This window comes from Epinephelus lanceolatus, chromosome 8 (genome assembly GCF_041903045.1).
Source record: "Epinephelus lanceolatus isolate andai-2023 chromosome 8, ASM4190304v1, whole genome shotgun sequence".
Taxonomy (NCBI): domain Eukaryota; kingdom Metazoa; phylum Chordata; class Actinopteri; order Perciformes; family Serranidae; genus Epinephelus; species Epinephelus lanceolatus.
This window is the reverse complement of record NC_135741.1, coordinates 25,510,034-25,524,617: the sequence shown is the minus strand read 5'-3', so window position 1 is coordinate 25,524,617 and position 14,584 is coordinate 25,510,034. Positions and strand designations below refer to the sequence as shown.

Here is a 14,584-nt window from a genome sequence, read left to right as displayed (position 1 = left end):
CTTTTTGCCTAATATGCCCTTAAGCAGCTTCTCGGGGATCAAAGGGTCAGAGATCCAAACAGAGGAAGTCTATGCTGCTGCAGAGGTCAGCTGACCCTTTACAAACTGGAGGAATTATTTTATTCAGACTTAAATACTCAGTTTCATTAAGGGTGTTTTTGTAATTCACAAAATGAAATATCTCCAATATATTCTGCAAGATTATCAGTTAAAATTCAAATCGATTAAAATCCAAAATGCTGCCACATTGGTGCAGTTTTAGTTTTCTCTGCCATGTCTCTGTTTCGAGCAAAGCAGCACAACATGCAACATGCACATCTTTCCTCTCCCACCTCTGCTGAAATTTCATCTCCTTCATGTTTCCAGTGTTGTGTCGAAGTCTGTTTTTTTTTCCTGCCGTTAGAATGTGTAGCACCTCAGCTGTGCAGTAAATTGCGCACAGCCTGTCAGACATTAGCGGCTCTGTTAGTTTGTTGTAAAATTGCTTATTACTAATGCAGTACAAGCTGGATTAAGCACTGATGCCCTCCACACAGGTTGCTAATGACTATTTTTTATTTTGCAGTAAATGTGTCATAATGACAAATGCCAGTTCAGCCAGTTTGTATAAAATCAAAACAGTTTAAGCCCGTACATCAGACCACACCGACAAAACCAGAAACTGGCCCAACTCCATTAAAGAGCACTAACTCTGAAATTAAAACAAATAAATAAAACAAGTGATACAATCTCATGCGCTCCTGCATTTCATTACTGGTAATGATCTCTGCCTGCATTGCATAACAGAATCCTCCTAATAGTGACAGATGATGATCCACAGTAATGTTGCTTTTGTCTGGATCTCAAAACCTCCCATCCAATTCATTCACTGTGCAATCTGGTCCCTTTATTAGTGACAGACCCATCTGCTGACCTTCACTGTGATGGCACCAGGTGTCTTCTCCTCCTCCATCTGTTTAATTATTCAGTTTCTGTTCAACCTGGGATCTCTGCAGGTCGACAATACCTGCAGCAGAGCACTCCCTGGGCGGCCGTCCCGCGGGCAGTGACAGAATCTCAGTCATAAAACTGCTAGTTTAATAAATGAGAACGCACGTACGCTGTGACTTCCTGTTTCCGAGTGGCTTTTGGTGTGTGACTAATGTCCGACCAGGGAATAATATCACTGCTAATTGCATAGTGTGACAGCTCGGGGTTTGTGCAGAGAAAGGTGTTCTTTTTTTGAGAGTAGCTGAGGGAGATGCACACACTGATACTATATGACTGTTATAACCCTGGCAGAGCACTTTCCTTTTAGTGAATTGACGCCAATTTCCCTTCATCTCTCTGTTCCATCTGAAAAACCCCAAGCAGAAAATATCTTTGCAGGCACACACTTACCATATACTTCACAGAGTGGTGACGTAAAGCACGTTAAATCGTACACTAGGAACCAAATCAGGCACAGTAAAGCATTTCTGAGCTCATACATATTTTGGCTTTGAAAGACAGTAACTGATCATTAAATCAAGACGGAGAAAGGAAGCTCCGCGTGGATTCAGTCAAGTGAGGAGTGGTGAGAGCAGGGTCAATGTGTCCATGATAATAAAGCAGACAAAGAATGTCTCTGCGGATAACACTAATTGATGTTACCGAGGGATGAGAGAACTACAAGCACTGTGCCATAATGGGGTGGAAATGCAGCTGTCTAACTGGTGGTGGACTGGTGTAGAGCCTTGATGGTTGAGAGCAGCACACAGCAGATAAGGTGGCAGTAAACCGTTATGAGCACAAACCGACGAACACCAACTAGCACTTTAAGTATTCAGAGGTATCACACACATATTCACTCAAACACACAAAGTAATTCACCTGAGATGTAAAACACCGGGCTGGAAATAAATGTCCTGCAGTTAGCCTGATAATTAGACTGAATTGCCATTTCATTTGACGTCACGACACGGAGGCTGCAGTTGTTCCTCGATGCACAAATAAGTTTTTGCATTGGTCAAAGAGTCAAAGTCTTGTACAGACTTGTACAGAATGGTACAGTGTATGTTTGCTTAGACGCAGCCTGGGGAAACTAAAATAAGGAAAAACTAAAAAAATTCCAGCTTAACTGGGAGAAACAGCAGCCACTGAGCACAACACAAGACCTATTTAAATCTGAACAAATTAAAGAGGTGGGTGGTGATTCAGAGGTCTGGAGCCAGGCTACAACAGAAAATTCCTGCTATAAGGCTTATATGGAGAGATGAACCAACCAACGAAGAGATAACGTTTGAACCAGAATCTGAGTGACAGTCAGTGGGTTGTTACTGTCTCTAGATATTTTCGGACCGGAGGAAATTTTTCATAATTCTAACAACCACCCTTTTAGTTGTGTTTGCACCAGAAGAACTAGGAAAGATTGTAGTTCTTAGAGCGCCGTTTCAAGGGACTTTTTAGCCCCTGTTTTAGAGTAGGTTATCTCCCAGCACAAGAGGAACCATGAGCGACATACATGTATGTTGATTGGTCTAGACGTAAGAATACTGTAACTGGTTGGACAAAGCCAGCACTGGCAACTACCATCTTTAATAAGCCCTTAGCTTGTAACAGAAAAAACTGAAGAAAACACTGACAAATGGAGAGACAGAGGGGTCCAATTTATACTGAGCATGTATGCAGTGTAGGGTATACAATGTGATTTTGACTTGTCAAAGCTGAAGTGACATTGCTATACCACCCGCCAGTCAGATTACAGTACATCATTTCAACATTCCTATTGGCGGTGTGAAGGCAAACATAAAAGAGCCCTTGAAGGTATGTAACTCCAGTTCCAGGGCAGCTCCTCTCAGAGAGTCCCCACAATTGTTTAGGCTCTGTTGCCATAAACCCATTCCAACTAATTAAAATGCATAAGTTTAGAGTTTAACCAACAAAATACAAGAATTAAGGGTTCTGTTGCTCACATACTGTACACAGACTCTCATGTGCTGCTGAGACAATGCATGAAACTGGCAGTTCTCATGCGTGAATGGCAAAAATTGGATTGGACTGAAGGGAGACGAGAAAAAGGGAAAGAAGGGGGCTGCAAGGCGACTTGGTTGGCAGTGTTTGCCTCTGCTTCCCCAGCAGTGGGAGAGATGTGCGTAACATGCAGCAGAGAGGGGTGGTCATCATCTGTGCACTGCATCACTGTGGACTTCCTTGCGCCCTTTAAGATGCATCGAGGGGTGCAGCCTATTCTGCTGAACATGTCACGCATGAGACGCAGAGCCAACGACAGGCTCTTCAAACAACAAATGGAAGAGAAGAAGGAGAAGTGGTGCAAGAAAACATGACAGCTCCTAGCTTGTAATAAATGTTTTAATATTGAAAAAATATATATATTTTATCACAGTGAGAATATGAGTATTTAATTGGGCTCAGGCCTAAAACTGCTGTCGTGGTTCGGGCTTGAGTCGTGGTTAGACAGAAACTATGCATGTTCATGTAGGGTCAGGCCTGATTTTTTTTAACCAAATCATCGCTCTAGTGTTAAACTCTTACTAAAATGTAAAATCTTACTCCAATATATATCTGTCATCATTTTCCCTCACTTTAATCTTTAACCATCCAAGAAGCTACTTTATTCATTTGAGAGAAATCAGGGTTTCTAGTATCCGCCAGCAGTTACATGAACATGGTGGATGGGGAGGATTCTGTGACGGACTTTTGTACACCAGAAGCTGCAGTGTAGGGAGATCTTGTGTCATCAGAAATACTATTTTCAGGGTTATTTTAATTCCAATAAAGCTCAGTAAATATGAAAAATATGGTCATACAATGTTGTAGGTCTAACCTTTTATAGAGTTAGAGTAATAAAGTTCAGAAGTAACGTTACTCTGCCAGACATGACAGACTGCTGTCAGAAAATGAAAAATAACTACATGACACAATCAACTGATAATTATACTGTATTCAATGAGATTTGTTTTTAATTTTTTTTTTTTTTAAATATAACGCTTAAATAGCATTAGAAATGCTTGCTGTCCAGGATACCGTGAGTTGAAACCGGCATGTCGGTGAGTGTTCACTGTAGTCTGACCACCGTGTGTCTTGGTTGTTTTTTCATAATGTCTCTTGAATGACTGGTCCAAAAAAGTTAGTCAAACTTGTTTTGGCTCATAATATCGTCCCTCAGAGACGAGGCAAGCAAGCAAGCTAGTGTGTGCATGTAGTAAGGCCCCGTGTCCGCCAAAGAATTTTTTCTTTGGGACACCAGGCGCTCCTCAGAAAACGCCAAGCTGGTAACATTTGAGAGTGCGTAGGAGGTGCAGTGTTTTTATGCTGAGACACTTTGGTTGCGTCTGGTTGCTAAGATATGGAATATCCGCGGAAATAAACATGCTCTAACAAGGTAAAGTATTTGGTTTGGGTGAGGGGAAGACTGAAGCACGCAGGGAGAGAGGATGGACCCGCCAGTCTATGTGGGTCTATTAACAGATTTCACTGCCATTGTTGTTGTTGTTCAGCACTTGCACATGTTAGATGTGTCGGTTGGTCTTTGTGGTATTCGTCTCCCCTCCACTGTGACTGAATGGCTGAAGTGACAGTAAACAAAGTTGAACATCTTTCAGTTCTGGGCACCCAGAAAAAAAATGCCCTACTGGCAGTGCTCAGCAAAGAATAAATGCCCAGCGCCTCCTCATGCCGCTGGCATTTGCAGCGCAGCATAAATACACAGTGCTCCCATTGCAAAGCAATTAAAAATAAATTGCTGGCCTCAGAAAAAAAAAATTTTCAGTGGACAGTGTTCCTAAAGCAGCAAAGTGAATTTACCACAGCAAGTGTCCGAAATCCAGTGAGTCTACATAAAAATGCAGAGCGTTGCATTGTGGGATTGTTAGCAAAAAGTAGAGTACATGTTGGGATAAATTACTTTTTCATTTCATTAAGGAATTTTCAGGGACACTACATTACAGTGCATATACAGTACAGGCCAAAAGTTTGGACACACCTTCTCATTCAATGCGTTTTCTTTATTTTCATGACTATTTACATTGTAGATTCTCACTGAAGGCATCAAAACTATGAATGAACACATGTGGAGTTATGTACTTAACAAAAAAAGGTGAAATAACTGAAAACATGTTTTATATTCTAGTTTCTTCAAAATAGCCACCCTTTGCTCTGATTACTGCTTTGCACACTCTTGGCATTCTCTCCATGAGCTTCAAGAGGTAGTCACCTGAAATGGTTTTCCAACAGTCTTAAAGGAGTTCCCAGAGGTGTTTAGCACTTGTTGGCCCCTTTGCCTTCACTCTGCGGTCCAGCTCACCCCAAACCATCTCGATTGGGTTCAGGTCCAGTGACTGTGGAGGCCAGGTCATCTGCCGCAGCACTCCATCACTCTCCTTCTTGGTCAAATAGCCCTTACACAGCCTGGAGGTGTGTTTGGGGTCATTGTCCTGTTGAAAAATAAATGATCGTCCAACTAAACACAAACCGGATGGGATGGCATGTCGCTGCAGGATGCTGTGGTAGCCATGCTGGTTCAGTGTGCCTTCAATTTTGAATAAATCCCCAACAGTGTCACCAGCAAAACACCCCCACACCATCACACCTCCTCCTCCATGCTTCACAGTGGGAACCAGGCATGTGGAATCCATCCGTTCACCTTTTCTGCGTCTCACAAAGACACGGCGATTGGAACCAAAGATCTCAAATTTGGACTCATCAGACCAAAGCACAGATTTCCACTGGTCTAATGTCCATTGTGTTTCTTGGCCCAAACAAATCTCTTCTGCTTGTTGCCTCTCCTTAGCAGTGGTTTCCTAGCAGCTATTTGACCATGAAGGCCTGATTGGCGCAGTCTCCTCTTAACAGTTGTTCTAGAGATGGGTCTGCTGTTAGAACTCTGTGTGGCATTCATCTGGTCTCTGATCTGAGCTGCTGTTAACTTGCGATTTCTGAGGCTGGTGACTTGGATGAACTTATCCTCAGAAGCAGAGGTGACTCTTGGTCTTCCTTTCCTGGGTCGGTCCTCATGTGTGCCAGTTTCGTTGTAGCGCTTGATGGTTTTTGCGACTCCACTTGGGGACACATTTAAAGTTTTTGCAATTTTCCGGACTGACTGACCTTCATTTCTTAAAGTAATGATGGCCACTCGTTTTTCTTTAGTTAGCTGATTGGTTCTTGCCATAATATGAATTTTAACAGTTGTCCAATAGGGCTGTCGGCTGTGTATTAACCTGACTTCTGCACAACACAACTGATGGTCCCAACCCCATTGATAAAGCAAGAAATTCCACTAATTAACCCTGATAAGGCACACCTGTGAAGTGGAAACCATTTCAGGTGACTACTTCTTGAAGCTCATGGAGAGAATGCCAAGAGTGTGCAAAGCAGTAATCAGAGCAAAGGGTGGCTATTTTGAAGAAACTAGAATATAAAACATGTTTTCAGTTATTTCACCTTTTTTTGTCAAGTACATAACTCCACATGTGTTCATTCATAGTTTTGATGCCTTCAGTGAGAATCTACAATGTAAATAGTCATGAAAATGAAGAAAACGCATTGAATGAGAAGGTGTGTCCAAACTTTTGGCCTGTACTGTAACTACACACAGAATTCAGGCTCTCAATAAAAAAATGGCGGAGGGTCAATGTAGTGCATTATAGGAAGTGACTTTGGACACAGCTTGTCTGCCTGTATGGGGTAGATTTTCACAGTGCCTCCCCATTGATCTCCTGTGTTTGATCAATTAAGGCTTTCAGCCAAAACATGTTGGTCTCAGCTATGTAACATTTAAAGCCTTTTTATTATACTGAGGACTCAGATTACCTTGTATTTGTGTCCTCTTGTTTGCAATGTCATGGCCCGTTACTCCAAAGAGCATCTTTGTTCACTGAGTGTGATTAAGACAAAAAAATATTTTACTTTGTATTATCCAAAGATGCACTCAAGCATCCTTCTTTTTCCAGTCTGTCTCCACTGAGTTATATTCATGACTGTATTAATGAATCTTTACTGAAAACTCAAGATTCAGAATTGTGATGTAGGGTGTTTTTGTTGTTGTTGTTGTTGTTGTTGTTGTTTTACTAAATTTCTTTGTTTTAGACCTCTTGTTCCCAGCATGACCTTAAAATGCAGAAAACACACTAATTTTGAAAACAAACAAAACAAACAAACCTACTAACAGCTGTTCTTCACGACTTAAGCCACTTAAACAGCAAACATATCATGTACTTGATTTCCCACGTCAAAAAAACAACCTTGCACGTTCAATTTTAAAAGCATCAACACAACAAACAAGAAACAAACTTAAAGAGACAGTTCACCCCAAAATAAAAATACGTATTTTCCCCTTGTCTGTTTTGCTGCTTATCAGTCTAGATTGTTTTGGTGGGAGTTGCCAAGTGTTGGAAAACATTTGAAAAACTCAACAGCAACATCTCCTTCCAGAAATCATGACCCAGTTACTCAAGATAATCCACAGACCTTGTTGTGAGCAGTCTCATGTAGGAACTAATTTTCTTCTACCGAACTACACCTGCCAAGAGTATCATCATGCAGAACGTGTGCATCAACTCATGGAGGAGAGGCTCGTGCTCATGACAGCGTGAGATGTAAATATTAATGGCATCCTCTTCGACTGAGCTGTAACGTTAACTAGCTCAGTTAAACTCTTGAAATCCTTTTTCTTTCAGAGGGTGGACTGTTGATGACCAGTGTGGTTATACGGTTGGCAGGTGTAGTTTGGTAGAAAGAAAATAGTTCCTACATGAATCTTCTCACAATGTCTGTGGATTATCTTGAGTAGAATTCCGGAAAGAGACATTGCTGTTGAGTTTTTCAAATATATTCTTGGTGCTTTGAGCACCAGAAGCTGAGTGCCATCTAGTTCCATTATATTGGAGAGAAGGCAGACATCTCTACAGCCAATATCTCCAACAATCTGCAACTCACACCAAAACAATCTAGACTGAAAAACAGCACTACAGGTAAAAGAAAGAATATGAATTTGGGATTTTGGGGTGAACTGTTCCTTTAACACAAATTTGAAATTAGACTAATCTACAGCTTCTGCAGAAGCCTATAATTATTTCTCAGTTTTGCAGCTTGTGGTTAAGTTTATCTTGTACTGCTCACACATTTTCACTGATATCAATACTAATCCATTTCCCTGCAGTGAAAATTTAATTGTATTTGCACTTATCAAATGTTTCAGCCACATATTCTGGCAAAAGCACACACACACACACACACACACACACACACACACACACACACACATTCTCACCCACACAGACAGAAATGTCCCTCTGGGCCACTGTGTAACATACCCACTTAAATGTATCAAACAGAAAAATTACTATCTCAGATAAGTCTGCAGAAATGACAAAAACCTGACAATGAGTAGCTTGTTTAGGCCTGTAGCTAATACTGTCAGCGACACACAGACCTTCAACATATGCAACATAATGTGGTGAAATCTTCACAGAGCAACTTGTCACACTTTGTAGAAATCTGCCACCAGTTCGCACATTTCCCAGACAAGCTGTGATGTTAGGTCAAATATCCCTCGACACAGAAATCCACTAACATACTCCGCTGACCCTTAAGGTTCTCTGAAAATAGTGACAAACGCAGCTTGAGACATCTGAGCCAAGAGGGACGGCTTTGATTTCTTACTGCTGCACCACCCTCTTGACTTCTCCTGTCACTCCAATCAACACTTTCAGATGACATAGGTAACATGCAGAGTGCTGGCATGGCACCACAACTGTGTATCCGTGGGATCCCCCTCTGCTGTCATATATCCCAAATGAGAATATATTAATAACACTGACACCACCACAAGCCAAGTGTCTGGGATCCAAACTCATTTTCACTGTGTGTCAGGGGTTCATGCATAATCATCCGCTTCATCGACCTGTGAGACTCGCCTGCTGCAATCTTTAACATCCCCAAATTGGAATAAAAAAAAAAATTCTGCCTCCCCTTGGCACCCTCGTGTCTCTCAGCCTCGATCCCCAAAACAGATGCGACACATCAGTCAGACACGCACACACACAAGCCATCCTGCGAGATAAAAGCTGCGAGCTCGCCCCAGGTCAGTCTTAACCCAGAACATGGTATGAAAAGAGCGGCACAGTAAAAACACTGCAAACTGAAATTTTTTTTTTTTATCAATATTTTATGCTCCTGCACAATGCAAACTAGTTCAATTCAAACTTGCTTTCTGCCAGAGAAAAACAAAAAGAGGCTTCAACCAGAAAAACAGGTCACAGGGTTTGATTGAATGGGTAACGAAGACTAAATGAGATCAACAGCTATAACAGCTATTAACACAACAAGAGCAGCAGCAGTAGAGTTACAGGCCATAACAACGCATTCAAATAAACAAAAGGTTTTCACACAGCTTGAATCCCAATTGCTCAGCTCAGGCAATTGTTTTTGACAGATCGAGCGGCGACGCCGACACACATCCTAATCGTCCTGATGATTTCATTAGGCTTCCCCCCTCTGCAGCAATGATTGCCTCAGGAAGAGTTCAGATCAAGAAGCATGCCACATGTTTTAAGACTGACCCCTGGGAGCAGCAATCAGTGGCCTTGTGCGCCAGGAATCCTCTCCTACGAGCATTTGTCATGGGATGCCGGCAGTGGTGTGACCTCTTGTGTGTTTCACCAGGTAATGAATCTCTCGGGAGCGGACGGCCTGGTTGAGTTAGATCCCCCCAGCGATGGAGTGCATTGATTGGATGCAGTGCTACTCTAACCAATCTATCGCAGCAAATGAATGGCTACAGCCAGATCCAGAGAACAGGAGGAAATGGACAAGGTGTATTGTCTTTGTCCTGATGAAATGGGCAGCGGGGGCTGATAAAGTTCGATGTTCAAGCTGTCAGATGGGAGGCTCGACGCAGTGGAAGGGAGGGTGGCTTTGTCAGCTGATTTCACTTTTAACAGCATACCTGTGGCGTGTTTTGACACGCTGCAAAGGACCAATAAATTTTCATAATATGGCCCCGTTGATGTGTTTTCAAATGGGAGGGAAATAAAAATCAAGTTACGTCCTTGAGCTTGGTGGTTTCGCTGGATTACAGTACATATCATGTACTCACAATGACACATTGTCGAAATCTGAGTTTTTCATCAAATCATTCTGGGGTTTTTTTCCTTAAATCTCTCTGGATGGTAAGAATCTAACAAATGAGATGCCAAAAACTAATCTTTCAGGAGCAAGAAATTCTTTTTCCCTCGCTCCGTTCTGATAAGGGTTGTAAACCTTTGTGAAAGTTGTCAAGCTTATCAACTCTGTTCCCTCGTCCTGGTCACAGAGGCATATACAGTAAACAGCGCATTTACAAATCATTACTGACATCCTGTCCATGGATCCATCCTGTGATGAAACACAGCAAAAAAAAATCTATTCATTAAATGAAGATCCATGTGTCAAGCCTGTAGGGGCTTTGTGATTTTTGTCTGTGTGCACATTTTTTCCGACATTCATTACCACAAGAGTGCTTCACTGTGGAACTGCAGAGCTGTAGCCCCAGTTTCCCTTAAGTCATTGTACATGGGAACTCTGAGACGGTCTGGTTAGCTGAGATATAGAAAGGGCAAATTTTACAATCCAGCAGGATTCACATTTACTACTTCGCTCATAATTAAAGCATGATGTAGCAAACCGCACAGACAACTTGTGAAATATTCATCAGAGCTGCTTCAATATTTACTAATGAACACACTCATTACTGGCACATAAGAGGTGGGATCGACCCCGTAAAACCACCAGGGGACCACTGGCCCTAACCCACTGAACTGTATTGGCTGGCATGCATTTGGTAAAGCAGATGTAGGAATAGAGGCCACTTGAGTCTGAAGAGCTATCTTATCGCTGAGTTGGAGTATAGCCCTCGCAGCTAAGAAGCAGATGCTCTGGGCTCGGCTCACTGGCTGACCTGTGAGCAAAACCAATCAGAGGCAGAGAGACCATGGACTGGGAACAATGTGCTATCACAGCGATATGCACTTGTTTTGATAAGGGGTTGTCTGCTTCAGTCCCTCCAGTTTGTCAGGGGGCTTGCTGTAATATTGGCAGAGGGTTATGAGAATGCCTGTAGGGCTGCACGCCGCAATTCAATTCCATGTGCGCTGCAATCTCAGAGCTTTCAGGCTTACTAAATCAATTACACAGAGTTGTGGAGCCTCTGCCTCTCACCCACATAACACCCATTGTTTCTGTTTGTTTCTATTGGGCGGACCAAATACACACTTGCTAATAAGTGGGAGGACTGGCTTCATGCATGGCTGTTTATTTCATATCTGTTCAACTTTTGAGCTGCCCATTGTTTCATCTTTGAAGCAGTCCACAGAGGTCAGACATGAGCTACTGTAGCAAGTCACAGAGTACATCAGGCAGGACCTGAAGTGTTCTTTGCATCTAAAGCAGATGCTTGTTTCAAGGCCCAATGAAAGCAGGAATGAATTTTTTTTCTTCTCTATCAAACTGTGTCCTGGAGCAAGTCTTTGTTTGGAGAGACATTAATGACAGACAAGGGAGCTGCAGATCGACAGAGCCCGGGGGCATAAACACAGATCTTGGCTTAAAGTATGAAGGTCTGAGGAAAGAAATAATATAAGTGCGTACCAAGAGGGAGACAACGAGAGTCCAGCTGCTACTCACAACACAAGCTCTACAGTGGATAAACACACACATAGGCCTTTAACGATAACTACTTTTATTGAACGATATATTGTCCCAGATGTAACTGCAATAAATGTTATTATTGGCATTTCAAGACCATTTTATACCACTATGTATGCCATTTCAAAAAGCAATTAACTTTTAATTCAACCTGAAACAACAGCAAAACATGCCTACGCATAGTTTTTTCTGTTCATTAAACTTAGGTGTTGAATTCAAGTCTTATAATGGTCGGGAAAACCCTGCTGTTTATTCTGGCATGATGTTGGCTAAAATGTTGGTGACATTCTTATGTGAACAAACACAAATGTAATCACAACAACATATACTGTATGATATATGGACATGAACTCAATCATTTTTGCTGACCTTGATAAGTCGATAACGCAATTACCGTTACAGTCCTACACACAGACAACTTAAGCTCCATTTGGAAACCTTACACACACACTCACCACACACACACACATAAGTTAAATTTTGGTTACATAAACACAGTTTGCCACAGTAGCCCTAAGTAGGGTTTGATACTGCTCATCTTTACCAGCCCCCCTCTCCCCATAGCTGCACCCTCCTCTCCACCTGTCAACGCTATAAAGGTTAACAGATTCCTTCTGAAATGTGACTAATTAATTCATACCCCAAATGGGTTATAAGGTCATCTATGGCAAAAGGCAATGTTCGCTTTGTTGAACAACTTCAGGATTTCAAAATGGATGACACAGCAGCAGTATTCAACAACAGAGACAATCAATCAGTTTCTCCTCCAAATAACTGAGTGAATGCAGATTTCAGGAAGAAGTCAGATGAGAGAAAGAGAGGGGGAGAGAACACAATGACAGCAGAGTGTTTGGTAGATAAATCTCTCGCCTATGGCTTAACATACATTAATATTTGAAATCTCTATGGGATCCTTTCAAACAGCATGGGAGCACATCATTTACATGCATATAATACTGATGCAGCCAGGAGCTACAAAGAGCTAAACACTGTGGATTATGGCAAAATGACGCACAGCCCAGGAGGCCGTGGAAACACAAATTAAAAACAACTTCCATGAGAGACGTTAATTAAAACTGTACCAACTGTACATCTCGACCTACATGAAGCCATTACATGTTGCAGCAGTACTGTTCACAGTGACTCTACCTGCAACCAGCGCTGCCCCACCCTATCCAGCCGAGGTGGTATTTTTGGAGGAGCGACCAGGGATTCAGTTGAAGCGTAAATGGAAAACAGGAGCTAAAATATTAAGTTCTAATTCTTGTTTTCACGTTTCGGTGACAAACTGGTGTCGTTCCTGCAGCATGTATAGCGGGTTACACAGCATCACACACGACAAGTTGCCTCAGGGGAAACCTCTCAGGCACGCCAACAAACTCTACGACGGTCGATATCTCTTGTGGCACGCGACTTGGCGCGCGCAAAACACAAACACACAGCGGTGTAAACCCAAGAGACACTCTTGTGGGGATGGGGATGAACTAAATAGACATCAAAACCCACATCTTTGCGATAAATAGGACAAATAAACAAATGAGTAAAAGTTAAGGGCACGTTGTTTACTTCGCTGTGATTGCTACAATAGGTGGACATTACTGCAGTGCTTAAAATGTGCTGATTTTTTTTTTTAATTCTGACAAAAAGTATCTAAAATGCTTAAATATTCAAACGACGTCTTGTATGTCTGTAAGTCTTTACAGCAAAGCAGTGATTTCTGCGAGGATTTCACCTACATGGCGTTGTCATTTCATCTTTATAAAGTTTTTTTATTCTTCAAAATATTTAACATTCTTTTTCATGAGTAAATGACACATCACAGCCTGCACCAATATATAATAAATGGCACATCGCTTATTTTATATCGCTGTCCTCTCATAACAAAACGCGCCCAAGACGCACGGAGCTCCCCAAACCATGACACAGACACGGCAGCATCAGCACCGGAGCGGACTCACCTGCAGGACACGGTGATCTCTACTTTGGTGGCAGGGATGCTCCCACTGATAGGGTCGAAGTCACGGACAGTCGCCGTGGCCTCCACTTTGTCCATAACGTCTCCCTCCATGTGTGCAGGAGACCCAGGCCAGCTCACCGAGCTGCGTGAGTCCCTCTGAACCTGGAGAGCCGACGGTGGAGAGCCGACGGTGGAGAGCCGGAGCGCAGCGTGCGAGCGAGCGAGCGGGAGTAGATAGGGTCCAGACAAAGCTCCTAAGTGCTGTCCATTGGACGGGCAACAGCATGGAAAGTTTAATGGGGAGGCTGCAGCAGCGAGGCGATTGATTTGACTAAAGTGGAATCACATGCCAGGACGCATCAGCGCCAACTCCGCTGTTTACCAGGCAAAGAATGAGCTCTTCTGCCCGATCTGCGTTTGAAAAGTAAAAGCTGTGAACTCCACCCCTCCTGTCTGCATTCTCCTACATGCGGGGCTGCGACTGACAACTCGTTGCAGATTCAAGCAAGCGCTCTGTGGATGGACGGATCGTTATTTCGCTCCAAATTGGTTTCAAGAGCCTTAAACAGAAAATACATAAGCACCGAGGGGCGTGAATGCAGCCGTGGATTGCATTTTATCTCTTATTAAAGTAGAACAGATGGATATAGGTGGGGTATTTTTAACAAACTGAACCGGAATAGTGTCATATCTTTTTTGCTGTGTTGGTTTATGAGAGGGAATAGGGGGTGGTGGGGCTAGAGGAGTCCCTGCTGCATTAAATTACCGCCTCGAATTAACGACAAAATAAAATGTTCCAGCTGAACCTTCAGGTCACACGCAATGGATAAATAGTTTATTTTCACCTTGTGTTAAGATTACATCAGTTCCTTCAGAGCCACCAGCTCTTATTACTAATTGAAAGGCTGCATGGAGCTCTTTCAGCATCTGGACAGCTCCTCAAACTCCTACAGATTAAGTCAGAGC

The 14,584-nt window shown here is 42.6% G+C and overlaps 1 protein-coding gene across 2 annotated transcripts in view; it reads right to left on the bottom strand.

Moving 5' to 3' along the window:
- cpne5a (copine Va) overlaps positions 1-14,068 on the bottom strand; it is a 110,299-nt gene extending 96,231 nt beyond the window's left edge. For both annotated transcript variants that reach the window (XM_033629464.2, XM_033629465.2), the window contains exon 1: positions 13,620-14,068. In XM_033629464.2, coding sequence (XP_033485355.1) covers positions 13,620-13,729 — 110 coding nt within the window. In that variant the 5' untranslated portion in view covers positions 13,730-14,068. The remainder of the gene's footprint in view (positions 1-13,619) is intronic.
- Positions 14,069-14,584: the final 516 nt, after the last annotated feature.